Raw genomic sequence first — 18,901 nt, 5'->3', positions numbered from 1 at the left:
AAAATAAAGCAGGTTTAAAAATGGACCAGTATGATAGAAGTGCAAGTCAAGAGTTAAGGTACTGGCAGTGGATGAAGAGCTGTGACTGGTGTCTTGCAGTAAATCAATTTCATTGATAAATATTAATAAATAAACACTATTATATAAAAACGAAAGACAAGATGGGTCATGTGTTTGCACTCCTTTGTAATAGTGTTTCTCATTGTACTGAAATTTACGGAAATGTATAAACAGATGTAACATAGAAAATAAAAAATAAAAACATTTTTGTACCGTCCATTGCATGCGAGTCGATTTTTTTCAACGTTGCTACCACCATGTGGTGGACGCAGTCATTGCAAGCAGTTTTTCGCGCATCATCAAAACGCGAACATCTTGACGTCATTACTCTGCGCTGCCTGTGAGCGCGTATGCGAGTTGCTAATCGGCGGTGAGACGGTTCAGTCGTTTGTTCAGGAAACGGTGGTAAAGTCATATAGCCGTATATACAACATTCTTGTATTATTTACGCAGTTATGTCTTCGAACGACTTTTATTTAAGATATTACGTAGGACACAAAGGGAAATTCGGTCACGAGTTTCTGGAGTTTGAATTCAGGCCGGACGGTAAGTAAGGCGCCATGTAAACTAGCTAGTTACACTACTAGCTAGCTAACCATGCTAATTGCGTTTACGCTTTAAAATGCCTTAAGTCGTTTTTGAAAGAGCGAGTTTAATGTGTCGGCGGTATATTTCGTAATTCTGGTTATATGTGCGCACATTTGGCTTGTTTTTTGAGGATATTTCCGAAAATGCGCCGCAATTGTATAGATGCCTGAACGCAAGGTGGAAATGGTTTGTTAAGGCCTTGGGTTATTGATCGAAAGGTCGGGGGTTCAAGCCCCAGCACCACCAAGCTACTATTGTTGGGCCCTTAAATATGTATCATCGCTGACCACGCACTCTGGTCCCAGCTTCCCAAAAAGTTGGAATATGCAAAGAAATATCAATTTGCTCTAATGCATGTGACGAATGACCAGCCATTTAGTTCCATCTCCAGTTGTAACTTGTCATAAGCAGTTCTCTTTTAATTGCAGGAAAGCTAAGATACGCGAACAACAGTAACTACAAAAATGACGTCATGATCAGGAAAGAGGTAACGCAGATCTGTGCAGATTTCTACCACGTTCTGCTTAAAAGCAATCCCTCTAACATGTAATTTTCATCTCAGGCATATGTTCACAAGAGCGTGATGGAAGAACTGAAGAGGATCATTGATGACAGTGAAATCACGAAGGAAGACGATGCCCTTTGGCCGCCTCCTGACAGAGTGGGCAGACAGGTTTGTACTCTCCACTGACTGAATTTTCTACTCTTTCTCTTTGTTTACTGCATGACAGGATGTTTTGGAAAACCACCCACTTTTCCATCCTTTAATTTCTTTTCTCATTTAGGAACTGGAGATAGTCATCGGTGACGAACATATCTCATTCACAACCTCCAAAATTGGCTCTCTGATCGATGTCAACCAGTCTAAGTGAGTATAGTGCACAGATGCCTAGTTAGTTGTTGTGCGAGTCCTGCCGTTCTCACAGTTAATGATTCATTACATACAGTAAACACATTTCATCACGTTGGGACCAGAATTATATATATTTTATCCATGTTATTGCTTAATACTTCTTTTCATTGAGAATAATTTGTATAAGTTTACTATTTTGTGAGTCCACATGTTTAAATATCAGAGAACATGTAAAAATGATTTTACCATATTTAAGACTACGTAAGGGAATTTGGTTTAAATGCATGGATTGTGGAAAATTTCTTTAATGTGGCAAAATCAATATGATTTACACTGCAATTAAACTTCCCCTGGCAGTTAAATGCCTGGAATTAAATGCACAGAAAAATATTTATGGGACATGCTCTAGTTGGGACAAGTAGTATTGGAAGTAAAAAAAAAAGCTTACTGTTAATGCACTGTGGGATAATTGTAATATACCTTCTTTTTATTAAACATTGCTGGATATATATTTCTCCCATGTAATTACACTGAGTGAAAGTGGGTGGGCACATGCACAAGGAAACAACTGACAGGACATCAAAAAGGCAATTTGAATAAACAATTGAAATGTTGGTGCATGCGAAGCAACTGGAAACTCCTAGACACATGGAAACTCATTACAATGAAATTTCTATTCTCCTAAATGTTAAAAATTACTTAAATGAAGTGCGTCAGATTCTGAAGCATTATGTATTTATTCATGCTAAAATATTTGTGGTTTTATTCTTACTCAGGGATCCAGAAGGCCTCAGAGTGTTCTATTACCTGGTACAGGATCTTAAGTGTCTCGTCTTCAGTCTCATCGGCCTCCACTTCAAGATCAAGCCAATCTAAGTTTGACAGTTTCTACACAGTTCATTTTAGTTCGTTTAACAACATTTTGTACAGTAATTTCTGGCTTGTTTGCAGTTTTTCTTTTTTAAATAAAACATTGTCAATTCATTTCTGAAGTCTTAACTTTAATTATTCTGTTTAAAAAGGCACTGCCTTCAAATGCACAAATCACTCAAGTAAGTACAAAAGGTATTAACTAAATTTCTATACCTTACACAACCTTAAATGGTGTACACGTCCTCAAAATAAATGTTCACCATTCATGTCATGTACAACTTCACAGAAACCTTTATTGTTAGAACAATGTCTATAGGAACTGGCCTACTTAACTGCAGACAAAAAAAAAAAACAGTATTTTGATGAAAACATTAACTTATGAGAATTCTAAAATGAGTCCTTTGTATGAATCCTCAAAAGCCACTCTTGTTTTACTGATGCACACTTAGCTGGATTTAATCGGCTTTCCTTCAAGAACAGTAAATATGTCCTCCAAAGATTTGTGAACGCATCTGAGAAATTCATGGACGTTCCTGGCAGGGTAGCTGGAAACATTGCAACCTATCCAATCATCATGTACACCATAGCCTACTCCAAAGCCATCTGGGACCACAGGAGCAAAGCCACCCAAACTGACAGCAGGGCTAGTGAGTGTGCTTGTGGACAGGATGTTGTGGTTTATGGCTGCATAAGCTGGGTCCTGGTACAGACTTGGCAAAGGCATTCCTTTAGAATTTGCCAAGTAGCGTATGGCAAAAAGATGCCGGTCAAATCCTTGTCCTAGTTGGAAAGATCGAAAGGTTACACAAAACGAAAGATTAGGAATGTGTGTGCACTAACTTTTAAATGTAATGTAACTGATGTTTTTTGAGGTGCTCCCATTTCCCTTCACACCTCAAATCAGGATCAGAAAAGATCTAACTTTAAAAATAGAACACCCCTGTCCCAAATAAGAAGTATTTAATTCAATTTGCTTATAAACCAAAATGTTTTTTCAAATGCAATAATTTCAAGTTTATTTAAAGTATATATGTTATGTGAACCTGATCAGCTCTCTTAAGAAACCACATTAAGGGCATAGTAATTAAAATGCCTTCAAGTCTACAAGGCTTTGTTGTTCACAAAACAAACAATAGTGATGACACTTACCCATGGCCGCATCCTTAGTGAGCTGCCCATGATATTTGGAACATGCATCCAGCAGACCCATGAGCTGCTCCACACTGTGCTGACCAGGCTGTTGAACAAAGGCTTGGGCACAGCGCTGTGTGTGAATACTGGCAGGGCGGATGGTCTCTGTACGGCCATGTTTGAAAGCTGCAGTGCTGCAGGACTCGTATGTAGCTACGGTCTGCCCAAACTGCCGCAGGAATCCCATCTGGAAAGCCAGTTGTGCAATGGCATCAGGACTGAGCTTTTTTTTCTTCAGCTGCTCTTTTCCCCCTTGCTTGAACTCCATGGCATCAATAGTAAGCTGTGAAACAGCAGCCTGGAAGTTCTCTTTGGCTTTTCTGATCCCATGTTCAAGTTCAGGGTTTAGCTTGAATTGCAGCTTCCGGACAGCAGAAGCTGAATCTACAGCAGCAGGTTGGGTGCCAGGACCAATAAGTGGCGTTTCTGTGGTATCTTTAAAGACTTCATTTTGGAAACGGAGGACAGCCACACCATCACCCCAAGAGTGCTCGAAATTAATGGCTGCTTGTCCATCTTTGGCCATGATGATACTAAATGACTTGTCATACCATCGGTTACAGCCATCCCCATGAAGCATATTGTGGGAGATGTGTATATGATCCTGCATTTCCTCATCATCAAGACACAGGCAGAACAAAGCATTGTCCACTAAACCTAAAGCCTCACCATTCCCTGCCTGTAGAAGCTTCTCCCTTAGTCCAGCCCAAACATCCCTGTTCTCACTCGTCAGGACACCCAAAGGAAAAGCAGGAGCTGGTGTCGTGTCCGCAAGAATATATTTGAGATGTGACAGGATTTCTGCAGGTTTCACCAGATTCCCATCCCGATCTAGAGCATCAAATATATACATATTACCTCTTCTAATGACAAGCACATGGCGACCTTTCTGATCAGTGACAAGCTCATCCCGATTGGGTTTGGGAATCCTTGTAGAGTTGAAAAGACGGAAGTACTGTGACATATCCAGTGGATAGGCATTCACCATGTAAGCTCCAAACCATGAGATGGATGATGGCACCCATCGGATGAGCTTTTTAAAAGTATCAGTGTTGCTCTTGGCAGGGTTTAGGTGGAACACTTCTGGTTCAAGGAGTCCAGCACGCAGGGTCTTCATAAACCGAACTGCAGAACACACCATGTTAGCAGACCGAACAAGCTGGCTGTTGTACTCAGGTTTGGGATCAGGGTTGAATGACATGAAAGGATTAAAGTTTAAGACCACAGATTCACGGGCAGATAGGTACATGTCAAACCATGGAGCTGGGAAAATAAAAAAGACAAAGATAGGACAAGATATTTAATATAATGCACGATTTACCATGAACTCAGGTTTATACTGTACAATTTTCATGTGGTTGAAAGCCAAATAGTGCTGTATTAGACTTAACTCAGAAATGGAAAGTCTAAAGCAGGAATTTAGTAATGGCAGTAAAACATGGACACCCCCAAAGACAATGTTATAGATTTATCCAACTAATGTGTCTATGTTGATTGATCTACAGTTGTGGCGTATATTTGTTGGCTACATTCTCAATAGGAATTTTAATTTGAGATGTTAAAGTTAAAATCTCAAAGTTAGATCAGTACTATGATGCTGGTCTATACACCACCAATAAGAGTATGGTATATGATGACAAAACTCATAGGACAGCTACACATAGTAGTGGCAATAATGAAACAAAGACTAATGATCAAAAAATTATCCTTATTATCTCAGGGTCACTTTGAAGAATGTTTCTTTTGCAAGCCTATTTTATAAAGCTTGATTGATGATATAAACACATAGCATTTTTCATTTAATCACAAGTCTACCATTAGAGTATCTTTATCCTATACAGTGCCTGTCAAAAGTTTGAAAACACCAAGTCTCTTCAAACCTAGTCTTTTTTCTTTTTTTGCGACACGTATGTTTCCATGCAACAAACAAGGTAAAAGAGAAAAAACAAAAATTAGACAGTGAATAACTGGAAGATAATTCTGTAGACAGGAGTCCAAATTTGACATTTGGACTGGCACAAACAGAATAACTTGTGTAAGATGGAGAAGAGGAGAGAAAAAAAACATTAGCACGCAAAGTAAAAACGATATAATCCTCATATCTTAATGTGAAAATGGTATAGTTTAATGAAGTGCTATTGTGGGAAACTGTTTGTTAACTTCGGGACAGTCACACTGGATCTGTTCTGGCGGGACTCGTGAGCATTCGGTTGCGCAATCACCTCGCTCGCAACATTGTGATGGATTCAATTAAAACGGTGCGAACAAACACTAAATCTAAAAGCAGCAAATAACGGCATCATTAAAAGATGACTTTTCAGTCACTGTTGTGATTTTCAGCGAATGATTATGCATTTCTACACCGAAGCACTTTTTTAAATCTCTTCTTTTTAATGAAGCGTTTCTCTGTTTCATTCTCTTTTTATAGCTTTTTTCTGTTAACCTCTGTTTTCAAACGTGATTTACTCCGGCTTTACTACGTTCAAATGCTTATTTTACATGTTTCAATTATTACACAAAATTAAATGAATTATATATTCTAGATGCTTATATCTTCACAACTGAACAAAATTTGTGTGTGTATTTTTTAAACACAAATTGTCAGAACAATGTTGTATTTAATTTTATAAAGATTTTTTTTAAGCCTGGTTGTCAACTTGCCATCTGCAAAATACAGGGTTATGTGACTTGGCTGACTTTTCCTTAATTAAATATTGCGTCATGAAATCAGTTCATTCTTCAATAATAACCCTGTACAATACAAATGTTGATTTTCACAAATTGCTTCACCTTGCATACTCAAATGCTGTTGTTTTTTTTACAGAAACAACCCATCATGAGTGAATTTGTTAAAGGAGAAATCGCCCATGCACTCCTCAACAAGCAGCCACGATACATAAATACCCCAAATTAGGGTTTTATATACTTGTAATAAGCAAAACATCTCATTAAAAAAAATCTTTGGTAATCCGATTAATCAAGGAAGAAAATCAACCGCTCGATGAATCGAATATCTAAATCATTGTTGGTTGCGGCCCTATTGCATATAAACAAAAGAAAGGTGCATGCATGTGTCTCTCAAACATGATAAGACACTAGATGCTTCCGAACTTTTGACAGGCACTGTAATTTAACATAGGTAACATGTTACTACACAGTCTGATATTTTTGGGATCATCTCATAAAACCAGCATCACACAGACATAGTAGACACTTAATTATGTGTAATGTAATTAGAATTTCTGAATGAGAGTAGCCTGCACTTTCTCACCTGATATATAGCTGGTGTGCTTGTTCATTTTATCCTGAGCCACAAGCTCCTCATGTAACTGCTTTCCAACACCATTCTGGAATTCATGACCCAGCTTCTCTGTTTTACTGCTCTCACAAACGCGCACGCACACACACACACACACACACACACACTGTCACTGGTAAATCCTGAGAAAACCAGTAGGATTATGTCTTCACTACTTACCTGTACTGTTCATCATTTAACAGGGGTCTCTGAGCTGCCAAATATCTCCTCATTGTGTCCTCCAGCTTCGGAACTGGCAATCTATCAGCAATATGTTAATAACAGATGTGTGTATTGTATATGAATGAAATAAAATTCAGTTGATCTGTCTATGGTAATAAGTACCAGTCCCACCCCACAAGTTTACACTGTGCTCTTTAACCTAGATATATCAGCATGCACATGACTCTCAGAACACATGCAGATGTACCAGGAGACCCTGCTGTGATATGTCCAGCAATGATACTGTCCTGAATACTGCCCTTGGTTAATGCAATTTCCAATCAAGCTTTCCTTACCTCGGTAAACTTTTCTGGTAATGCATAGTCGGAACAATACTCCTGTGCAAATACTCGGATCCTTCATGTTTACTGCTGTATGTACGGTGAATTACAGGTATCCCCGACCAAGCACAAGCAGCCCTCAATGCCAGGGGCTTCAGTGTTGTATTTATTTGAGAACACAACATATATGCCATCTTTTAGTTTTATTTTTTAGCTAACTAAGTATTAATGTTTACAAGCCAAAATTAGACTAGAAACGAACAGGTAGACTTGCTAATACAAAGCGGGTAAAGGCGTCCGATGTTTGAAAACGTAATGTTACAATTTGCGCTCTTGAACACACGCCAATGTCCCCGCAGACTTGCTTACTTACTACCTGTGGACAAAAGGTCATTCATTTACAAAGTCATCTAATTAATTCTTTATATAGAAGGTAAAGCGGATTGTCTATAAATTGCCAAATTCAATTGATCTCAAACTTTAACTCGTATTTTCCTGGATATAAAACCGATCGCCTCAACCAAACTCTATTCATCTCTCATCCAGCTGCCACTTCCGCGAGTCAAAGTCACTCCGCGCTGCTGCCTCTGATTGGCTCAGGTTTGCTGAAATAAAAGTCCTAAACAAATCTCCAACTAAAAATGACTTATACAATCACTACTATTGTAAACTCCTTTAGGGTTGCTTTTTTTTCTTCTTCTTCTTTTTCTCATTCCATTTTGTACTTTCGATTGTTTGCTTAATGCAATGAATTTTATTTATATATATAAAAAAACTTTAATTGTTTTTAATCACAAATGTTTTATGTCCAACTTCAGTAGTCTGTAAAGTGCAATGCTCAGTAAAAAGCATGAAGTCGATCTTCTGAGACGCACATTTTAATATTTGTGTAGTAAAACTCCAACGGCATTTAATATAAAATTATAGTTCAATTTACAGTTTTATTTTTTTATTATTATCCACATAGATGAGTCACACAAAACCTCTAAAAAGTAATATATAACTGTTGCAAAGACAACCTACATGCTGTTATACTGCATTGTATATTATTTTGTAAAAATATATTGTGCAAAACAGAATTGGGATCGACAGAGTGATGAGAAATGTAGGCAGGAGTACAAGGTGATGAGGCAGCAGCTAAAGAGGGATGTGGCATAAGCCACGAAAAAGGCATATGAGGATCTGTATGAGAAGTTGAACACTGAGGAAGGAGAAAAGGATTTGTATCGATTGGCCAGGCAGAGAGACCGAGCTGAGAAGGATGTGCTACCAGTTAGAAGAATAAAGGATGGAGATGGAAATGTGTTGACTAGTGAGGAGAGTGTGTTGAGAAGATAGAGGAAATATTTTGAGCAGCTGATGAATGAGGAAAATGTGAGCGAGAGAAGGTTGGATGATTTGGAGATGGTGAAGCAGGAAGTGGATAGGATTAGTAAGGAGGAAGTGAGAGCAGCAATTAAGAGGATGAAGAGTGGAAAGTTGATTGGACCAGATGACATACTGGTAGAAACATGGAGATGTTTAGGAGAGTTTGCAGTGGAGTTTTAAACAAGATTGTTTAACAGGATTTTGGAAGGTGAGAGCCTGAGGAATGGAGAAGGAGTGTGCTGGTACCGATCTTTAAGAATAAGGAAATGTGCAACCTGCAGTAACTACAGGGGAATAAAGTTGATCAGTCACACCATGAAGTTATGGAAAAAAAGAGTAGTGGAAGCCAGGCTGAGAGAAGAGGTGACCATCTGTGAGCAACCGTATGGTTTCATGCAGAGGAAGAGCACTACAGATGCAATATTTGTCTTGAATGTTGATGGTAAAGTATAGAGAAGGACAGAAGGATGATATAATTATATTGATTTCATTATATTATTATATATTTTTTAATGAAGATAACTTCAGTAGCTTGCTCCTCACCCCCTGTATTACCCTGTAGTTTTCTGATTGCTACGAAGCTCTGACTCTGAATTTTAAAGAAATTAAAAACAATCAAACAATGTGATATGCAGTATAAACAGTAAGAAAGCATGATATGCCTTGTAGTCAGCACCACTATGACCTTCACCTTCTGACCAATTAAAATCACGCATCCAACAGCACTATTAAATAAACTTATTTATTATATACATAGACCAAATCCATTTCAGAGATGAGCAGTGCCTTATATTTGTATTTAATAAATAAATACACTATAGAACTAGGAGGCAATGTATAGTATATAAATTATACATTTAAACCATGCTGATATTATAATATTTCAATATTCAATTAATTTTTTCCACTACCACTACTACTACTACTACTACTACAAAAAAATAAATGCAAAGAGTCAAAAATGCGTTGAGTTTCCAGCATATGGGGGATGAGCGGAGCAGCAGCAGCAGCAGCAACAGCGCAAGCCTGGTCTGTTCTGATTGGTTCAGTCATGACCAGTTCTAGAAGCTGATTGGTTGCTTGGTTTCTGAGCTTACGTGATGATCTGCAACTTCATCCCCACATGAGCTCCTCAGTGTAGATCAGGATAAGAGCATCATCAGGACCAGGCGTGCAGGGTGTAGATCTTACTGACCAAACCGACACGGTAGCGGAATCTCCGCCTCCGCAACCAAACCAGTCTGAGAAGGGAGAAATCTGGGTGAGCAGAAATCTGACACGTTTCATCTCCCGGTGAATAGTGCAGTCCGGGTTCATTCACATAGCCGCTAGCGGGGATGCTAATGGGGTTTTCTCCTTCCTTTATACTCGACATGAATATTACTGACTGAGCAATTATATTTAATTTACTATTGTTTAAGGTTATTCATTCAGCAAATAATGTTGTAAGAATGATTTAAACGAAGCCTTATGTATCTTTTCCTCCTATAATTATAGAAGCGTTTTGTAATGAATTGTTTGTTTATATTGTGTATGGTGTTGTGCTCTTTAGAAAACAGCCAGTGTGTAGGAGGAAGACTGTTTCCGTTTTTGTTCTGATAATATGGACATTCATTCATTATTCATCCATCCAGTCATCCATCTATCAATTCATCCATCCATCAGTCTGTCTGGTACCACTTTATTCTGGTCAGAATCACAGGGGAAACACTGGGCATGAGTGAGGGACACCCCTGTATGGGTTGCCAGTCCAAACTCATATAGATTCTGTATATGCATTTATTGGTCACATGTACATGAACAGTAAATTTCCTTTCCAGCTTATTTGATAGCTGGGGTCAGAGTGCAGGGTCAGCAATGATACTGTGTCATCTGAAGCAGAGAAGGTAAGGGGCTTGCTTAAGAGCCCATTAGTGGCAGCTGGGTGGTGCTGGGCCTTGAACTCCTGACCTTCCAACCATTAACCCGAGCTACCACTTTCCTCACATTTCACACTCAGGTCAATTTAGGATGATTGATCTACAAAAATGTTCAGTAAGTTTTTTTAAAGAAACTGAACAAACCTACATGGACACAGTAGCACACATATAACTCCATAGAGATAAATAACCTATGCTCACATGTGAACCATGGACCCTGAAGCTGTTGTCGTGGGATGTGGTGTGGGTGTGGTGTGCAGTCACAATCTAAATTTCAGTCACTCACCTTACAAAGATGTCATGCACATTTAAAAAATGAACTAGTTTTAGTCATTTATAATGATAAAAAAACTATTTATTCTTTTCCCACAGCAACTAAAAGAAAACCATGGGGGCTCTCAGTCGACAGAAATTCTTCGAGGAGCTTCCTCTGGGCTGCTTGCTTCCAACTGCTCAGCAGGGTCTGCTGCAAGTGTGGCAGCTGCTGATCATGTGTTTAGCTTGCAGACTCCTGTGGAGAATTGGTAAGATGAAGGATTGAGGCAGGGATGATTTATACAGACGTATCCAAAAACATACCTTCTATTGCGAGGTTGAATCAGGATTAGGGTAATGGATCATTCCTACACCTTTTCTTCCGTGTAATTCAGTTTGTGTTTTATTATGTGGATCTCATAACAGAGATATCAGGGCAATGAGTTTTTTGTATTTTGATATATCTGTTTCAGTTTTATTTAATTAACCAACACTGAGTGGCGAGATTAAGCATTCAGTATTATTTACTTGTCTGTTTTGGCATCATGTTTGTAAAATAGCTTTTGAATTGATTAACCATGTATATACACAGCAGATAACTTTTAACCAAAAGGAGTACATTCTACAATTTTGGGATGAATGTATTTTTCTATGTTGTATAAAGTTCTCTTTACAAAAGATTTAGCCTATTTACATTGGTTTACGAATGTGGGTTGAAAATTTTTGTTCTTATTATAAAATAAAGGTGGTACTAAATGATTGTAAAGCCACATAGTGATTTTACTTACATCCTCTTATCTGTGTCTGACTTCTAACTATCTGTGGGACCCCCGCCACCCCCCCTTTCTCTCTCTCTTTCTCTCTGTCCTTCTCACTACTGACAGGTCACCTGCCCACATACATAAAGCACCTCAGCACAATTGCATGTGGCTTTTACACCCTCTACCTGTTCTTTGAGTTGCACATGGTGTGGGTGGTGCTGCTCAGTCTTCTCTGCTACCTCATCCTCTTCCTGTGCCGCCACTCCAACACTCGTGGCCCCTTTCTTTCTATCACAGTTCTCATCTACCTCCTGCTGGGGTGTGTAACATACAAATATTCAAACACATGATGCTCTAGAGATGTTTTTAGAGACAACATTGTACGTTTTTAGAAGGTTTATGTATCATATATTCTTTAGGAAAAAATCTAAATTCACCAATAAGCCACGACCATATTGTACCTTTATGTCCACATACTGCCTAAAAGATCTAATCTATAAAAAAATTAATCTATAATGTTTTTCAGGGAGCTGCATATGATGGACATGAACAGTTGGCACAAAATGAGAGGCAAGAGTTTTCTGAATGTTATTCTAATTTTAACAGTGCTTTTCGAACGGTGCTTTTCAAACGATCATTTTGTAATGTTGTAGTAATAAAATACATTGGGAATTCCAACTGTAAAGAAATAGAAATATTTTAATAATTGTCATTTCTCTTTAGGTTCTCAGATGGTAGTTGCTATGAAGGCGATCTCTCTTGCCTTTGATTTGGACAAAGGCACAGTGGAAAAGGTTCCCTCTCCAGTGGAGTTTATGGGCTATATTTACTTTGTTGGCACTGTCATATTTGGGCCCTGGATAAGCTTCAGCAGCTACAGGGAGGCAGTAGAAAGCAAAGAGATTGTGAGTCATTGAATCACTGTTCAAATCAAATCTTTTCCAAGCAGCTCTCAGTCACTGTATGAACCCAGTTTGTAAAGCTCAGCCCTGTTTTCAATAGAGTGTCTCCTGGTTGGTGAAGGTGATCAGCAGCTGGATAAAGAGCCAGGTTTGCCTGGTGATCTCCAACTGTGTTGCTCCTTACCTCTTTCCCTACTTCATTCCTGTCTTTGGAGACAAACTACAGAAAAAGTGAGTAAATAATAGATCTGGTCAAAGTGTGAGATAAGAGCATAGAATAATTGAATAGTATTGTGTTGGTTTCATACTGCATGTTATGGGCATAATCATTTTTATATGGTGCATGTTTTTTCTGTCAGAAAATAAATAGTATTAAACAGTAAAATACACTGTGGGCTTAGCCTTTAAACTGCAGCCACATTTTGTTGCATACAGTTATTGTGGTGCTTTCATTTTGAAATTAACTTATCCAATTATTATTACTGCAGTAAGAAGAGGAGAAAGAACAGGTACTACTACATTTATTTACATTGCATGATTAATTGTGAACACTTTAGAATCTGGAAATGCAGGTCTCAATTGCACAAATAGATATGTGAAGGTGAATGGTATGAGAGGGAAAGTTTCTGAGACACTGTTCAGTACAGTACAATACTGAACTGTACAGTATGTATAACTAAGATCAAGTTCTATGTATAACAATAAACTCTACAGGTAAGAAAACAACAAAGAAACAAACAAAAAACAAATATATATGTATATATATATATATATATATATATATATATATATATATATATATATATATATATATATATATATATATATAAAATGTGTGTGTGTATGTGTGTGACATAAATACTAACGCAAAGATTCTGAAATAAATAATTAAATATTTTTGTCTAAAATTGATTAATTTCTGTTACTGTATGTGTATGCATAATTTACAGTGTATATTACATCACATTTACAAATGGCAGCATTTGTTTTTCCTCGTTTCTAATCAGTTATTGAATTTCTTTTCACACTACTGCTCTATTCAGAGGTTTTTTTGCAAGGTAAAATTTTAAAGCAAATTTTGTATTCCCTTTCTCAATTTGCACCTAAGTATCTCAGCTAATTGTTGTTTCTCTCATGTCTATGATGCCCTCCATTTTTTTCTCATCAGGTGGTTAATGGGCTATCAACACAGGATGGGCTTCTTTTATAGCAATTATTTTGTAAGCTATTTGAGCGAAACCACAACCACACTGTCAGGTGCAGGCTTTACAGAAGAGAAGGACCACCTCAAGTGGTTTGTACAAACGCAATTTTCTACTAAACAAAATAACACTGCACCCTAGTGTTAGGTTAAGTATGTCTTGCCTTATTAATCACTATTTGTGTTTTTTTTATTCTGCAGGGACCTTTCAATGGCTAATCCAATAAATGTTGAGTTTCCCAGGTCTATGTCAGAGGCTGTTATTTCCTGGAACCTGCCCATGTCTCAGTGGCTCAATATTTGTAAGTTAAATTGTTGGTGTTGGTTTTGAGCTCATGTAACATGTACTTTATTTAACTGCAATTAGTACATATACTTTAATGTGCTTGAATCTGCATATTCAGATGTATTCAAGAAGGCTCTCAAATTCGGGACATTTCAGGCCATCCTCATCACTTACACAACCAGCACTTTGCTGCATGTGAGTCTCTGCACCCTCGTTTAGCAGTGTCACTGCGATAAACCCTCAAAGTTTTCCCAACATTTAACATTTCAGAGTTTGTGACTCATCTGTTGTTATCTTCAGGGATTAAGCTTTCACATTGCAGCTGTGTTATTTAGCCTCGCCTTCCTGACATATATTGAGTATGGTGAGTATGCATAGTAATTTTTTTTTTAATATTTATGTTTAAATCAGAATAAAAATATTATTGTAAACTATATTGCATATATATTTATTGAGTAATAGCTGGGCATTTGTTCAGCATTAATCTCCCATTCTAATCTTTGCAGAATTGAGGAAAAAACTGTCCATTATGCTAAATGCATGTGTCCTTTCCAAGAGATGTCCATCAGACTGCAAACACCAAAACAAGAAGGTGGGGAAAAGATTTTACATCCGACCACCAAAGTAACACGTACCACACTCTGACATTTAAAATGCTTGTTATAGCCTGTTTTGTATTTCTTTAAAAAAAATTATAAAAAGGATATTTTTTGCAGTGTTTCAGAAGAGAACTTAAAAGATGAAATATATTTATTGCAAATGAATTAGGGGCAGTGTTGACCAGTCAAAATGCATACTTGAGCGTTACCATTGTGGGGAGCTGTTGACTGTGATTTGACTGATATTGATGTAGCCAGTGAAGAATCAATAATGGATTAGATGGCAAAGAAAATATTTGAGGTGAAATGAAGCCAGGACTACAACTAACTTCATATTGAGTAAAACTACAATTGGAAAAATTTGAGGAACTTTGATATAAATTTTATGATCATTCTGTACTCTTGAAATATGATATGAGCATATGACACTCTTATGATCGCTTATGTCCTTTATGCCCTTTTTTATTTTTCTATTCATCCACAATAGCGTCTAATAAAAATATATAAACAAATCAATGATTAACACCAATGCCATGAACAGGATAAAATATTAAATAAAGATAAATCTATGGACAAACAAATTAGTAAAAAGTTTAAACTGCCATGTTAATCACTGTGGCCTTTCATCATATCTAACTATTTGCACATTCCTATGAAAATGAATTTTGTTGGATTCCATACGATCCTGATTCTATTGAACATCTCTAGTTCTGAGTTCCATGTTCAAGTGTCAGAAGATTTAAACCTTTCATATTACAATTGGTAAATCATTGGTAAAACATTCTTTGCACTGACCTATCAGTGATCTATCAGTGTAATCTGAAAAAAGCTATGAAGCATTTCATTTAATTTTGTAGCATTTAAAGAGCACAACATTAAAGTGCAGTTTAACACATTGTTTCTTGCTGTTATTTAACATTTATCTGTAATAAATTAATAAAATAGACTAGAAAGCAATGCCCTGTAACAGCTTTTGCTTTCCAACTGCACGCTATGATTAGTTATGGTGACTCGCTGCAATGGAGAAACATTTCATCGTCTCTGATTAAATAATGATCTTTTTTTTTGTGTCCACAAAACATCCTAAAGCTTCAAATGATTGTACTAATGAGCATGTCTGCTATTGTCTCTCCTGTTTTCTCTAGGCATTTTGGGTTTATTTTATTAATGGAGCATTTAGTGTGCTAGCAGTATTGCACTTCACTTACCTGGCCTCAGTCTTCGGCTCAAGTGATGATGATACAGACTCAGATGAGGTAATGCATTTCCTTTTAATTTTTTTTTTATTAGCAACACAAATATGACCCATGAAGATACATAGCAAACATGAAATTATTTATCTTTGATTATTTGGTCCACAGGACGGCATGGCCAATCATACTATTTATAAATGGAGCGAACTGAACTGGACAAGTCACTGGCTGACCTTTGGCCTCTGGGTTGTATACCGCATTATTATGTAAACACAGACTATGTAAAGAGATTAGATGGACAGGAAGCAAAGATAATTTATAATTTGCATCTGCGGTGGTGGGCACCTCCACATGACTTCACTGTGAATTCCTCATGCATTGGAGGAGTAGAGAACTAAAACCTCTGACAAATCTGGACTTTATCTGATCATCAGTACAACATCAGTATGGACACACACATGAGCACTATTAGCACCATTAGAACCAAGTTTTCTCTGTGGATTCTTTAAACAATTCATTCTTCCAAGAGTAAGCAGCAAGACCTATAATCTACTTTCCTTCATTGTATGTATATATAATTTTAAATAATTATATCAATATTAGTATATAAACAAATGTATTAATGATTAGATAATGACAATTTTATTTAATTTTAATCAATGAACACTGTATTGCACATGCAAACTTTTAAAGTATTATATTTAACTTTGCATTGTCTTTACACAAATGAAGGATTTTAAGGTATTTTTAAAAGCATTGCTTGGTGAGTTAAACTGGGGAACAAACCTTTGATTTACACTTCTCCTTAATTGGAACCATATCATTCCACCAATGATTTGGAAAAAATCACTAAAACCCACTTCCAGATGGATATGGATTCAATCTGGCTCGCTTTTATATTGTTTAGGGTCACCTAGGGTGATTCTCAAAGGCGGAGTAAAAAATTCAAACCTGTGTATTGATTTAATTGGATTGAATTGTAGTCCACAGATTAAATATCATAAACATGCTGCCATCATAATGCAGATTTGTTTCAAGTAAAAGGGTGATACAAAATTAAATGTTAAAAATGCAATAATGTAGTAAATAAAACCCAAATCTTAGCACATATACAGTATTATCTAGGTTTATACACCAACTGTGTGCAAAATCCGATAGACTTTATGTCATATGAGAAAATTAGGTTTAGTGTTTAGGGCGGGAGATCCGACAAATATTTTACAGATAACTACAGCCTGCATTTGCCCAATCAAATAGAACTGGATTTATTTTCATAGTGACTATGAGCCCGTGCAGATTGTATTGTGTATTTCATAATAAAATGAAACTACTCAAGTATTGGACTTTTTACCGGATTTAATAAGATATTTAAATATTAGGTAGATGATTAGCAAATCCTATTACTTAATTTCTATGTTCTTCCTCTTGTACTAATATTTTTATCTTATACATTATAGCACACACATACACACAGGGTTGGGCAAAGATACAGCAAAATTTATTTAAGAAATAAACTACAAAATACAACAGATACACTATATACAAAATAAGATACTGTATTTTTGTATTTTAAAAATTCTAAAAAATACTTTCACAAGGGATGAAATTTCTGTGCAAACCATTAATTGGCATATTTGATCTGTTCGGTTGATTAAGTAAACTGATTCGGTTGATTAATGTTTAATAGCAACAATGTTTAATAGCAACAGCTTTTCTCTGGCCGATTCACGCAATAAATCTGAAATATATCCCAGATTAAGGTTAGTTTTAAAGCTTTTTATCTGTTAAGCTGTTTTTAATCAACAGTTTAATGTTTAACAGTTTGCGAATGACTCATAATTGTATCCTAATTTAGTTACTTGGTGTTTGGTAAAGAAGGGCTACTTTGCATCAGCAACACGGACTTAATGACAAACAAGTCATTCATAAAAAGACAACTGATGGCACCTCTATTCATATCAACTAGTTTCTAAATAGTTAATCATTTGATAGTTAATTATAAATATAATAATAGATTATGTGTCAGGCAGTCATTCATGCATTGGTGTGCAAAATCATGATCCTACTAAACAGTTGCTTCAAATAGGATACAATATTCGGCAAACAAATATTTATTTATCAATCATTGGACACCTTTTTGAAAGCTGGCAGCCTGCACATTTCTTACCTTCACCACCTTCTTCCATATAAATACATTCTCTGTTCTGATTTCAACAAGTCTGGGCAAACTACTACTACTGAGTAGGCACCGATCAGAGGCCGCATTTTTATGATGTCAACATGTAGAATTCTAAAGTATTTTACAGTATTTTAAAACTACAAAAATACAAAACACTAAAGTATTTTGATAGAAAATATAAAGGCATTTTCATCAACCCTATCAAATACAATTGACAAAATTCTATTTTTTATTTGAAATACATGCATCATAAATACTGCGATCCCTGTGTATATACTGTGTGTGTGTGTGTGTGTGTGTGTGTATATATATATATTTGTTTGTTTGTGTTTATTTATATTATTTATTTGCATAGTTGTTTGAACATTATTATGGTGGTAGATTAGATCAGTTCGTATTAAACAGTGCCAAACAGAGCAATGAACTCATGCATAGTAAATCATCTTGCCATTCTTTATGTGTTTTATAATCTTTATTACATTTGAAAAGCCACATTTTATAATGAGGGATGTATCTATCCTGTATTCATAAACTTGCTTATTTATAATCTCCTTTTGGTAACAAACAATAAATAAAAACTTTATATTACATACCAATATTTTGTTCATGTTTCTTGCAGTAAGTAAAAGGGGTCAGATTTGGACCGGGGACCTGCTCATGGCTGGATCATTTTAGTCATAGATTTAATTCTAACCATTTCACACACACACACACACACACACACACACACACACACACACACACACACACACACACACACACACACACACAAAATCTAACTAAATCTAACACACCCACTAAAAGAAACTCAGGAAGTGCTGGTAATTAGCCGATTCATTGGGGAGCAGATAAAACTCTAAAATGTGAAGTAG

The 18,901-nt window shown here is 36.5% G+C and overlaps 3 protein-coding genes across 5 annotated transcripts; 2 read left to right on the top strand and 1 right to left on the bottom strand.

Annotated features, from left to right (window-relative positions):
• The first annotated feature begins 373 nt into the window (after positions 1-373).
• Positions 374-2,485, top strand: magoh (mago homolog, exon junction complex subunit). Its single transcript, XM_046870935.1, has 5 exons — positions 374-606; positions 1,077-1,135; positions 1,211-1,321; positions 1,434-1,516; positions 2,278-2,485. Exons 1-5 carry the CDS (start codon positions 516-518, stop codon positions 2,375-2,377), a joined length of 444 nt encoding a protein of 147 aa, XP_046726891.1. The 5' UTR covers positions 374-515; the 3' UTR covers positions 2,378-2,485.
• A 162-nt stretch (positions 2,486-2,647) lies between these two features.
• On the bottom strand, positions 2,648-7,938 carry cpt2 (carnitine palmitoyltransferase 2). Its single transcript, XM_046870932.1, has 5 exons — positions 7,382-7,938; positions 7,044-7,124; positions 6,837-6,943; positions 3,524-4,828; positions 2,648-3,154 (listed from the first exon to the last, which is right to left on the bottom strand). The coding sequence occupies exons 1-5, from the start codon at positions 7,558-7,560 to the stop codon at positions 2,820-2,822; spliced, it is 2,007 nt and encodes a 668-aa protein (XP_046726888.1). The 5' UTR covers positions 7,561-7,938; the 3' UTR covers positions 2,648-2,819.
• Positions 7,939-9,851: 1,913 nt separating this feature from the next.
• Positions 9,852-18,246, top strand: porcn (porcupine O-acyltransferase). Of its 3 annotated transcripts, XM_046870292.1 has the most exons (15): positions 9,852-9,995; positions 11,026-11,177; positions 11,793-11,988; positions 12,196-12,239; positions 12,393-12,574; positions 12,672-12,802; positions 13,060-13,080; positions 13,615-13,629; positions 13,740-13,865; positions 13,974-14,074; positions 14,177-14,253; positions 14,359-14,422; positions 14,565-14,650; positions 15,803-15,913; positions 16,019-18,246. In XM_046870292.1, the coding sequence occupies exons 2-15, from the start codon at positions 11,042-11,044 to the stop codon at positions 16,118-16,120; spliced, it is 1,392 nt and encodes a 463-aa protein (XP_046726248.1). In that variant the 5' UTR covers positions 9,852-9,995; positions 11,026-11,041; the 3' UTR covers positions 16,121-18,246. The 3 variants fall into 3 exon arrangements, with proteins under 3 accessions (XP_046726248.1, XP_046726249.1, XP_046726250.1); XM_046870293.1 differs by lacking the exon at positions 13,615-13,629; XM_046870294.1 differs by lacking the exons at positions 13,060-13,080; positions 13,615-13,629.
• The last annotated feature ends 655 nt before the right edge of the window (positions 18,247-18,901 follow it).

The sequence above is a fragment of the Silurus meridionalis genome, chromosome 17 (assembly GCF_014805685.1).
Source record: "Silurus meridionalis isolate SWU-2019-XX chromosome 17, ASM1480568v1, whole genome shotgun sequence".
NCBI classification, from domain to species: Eukaryota; Metazoa; Chordata; class Actinopteri; order Siluriformes; family Siluridae; genus Silurus; species Silurus meridionalis.
The sequence above is the reverse complement of the archived record's forward strand: the minus strand, read 5'-3'. Positions and strand labels throughout refer to the sequence as shown.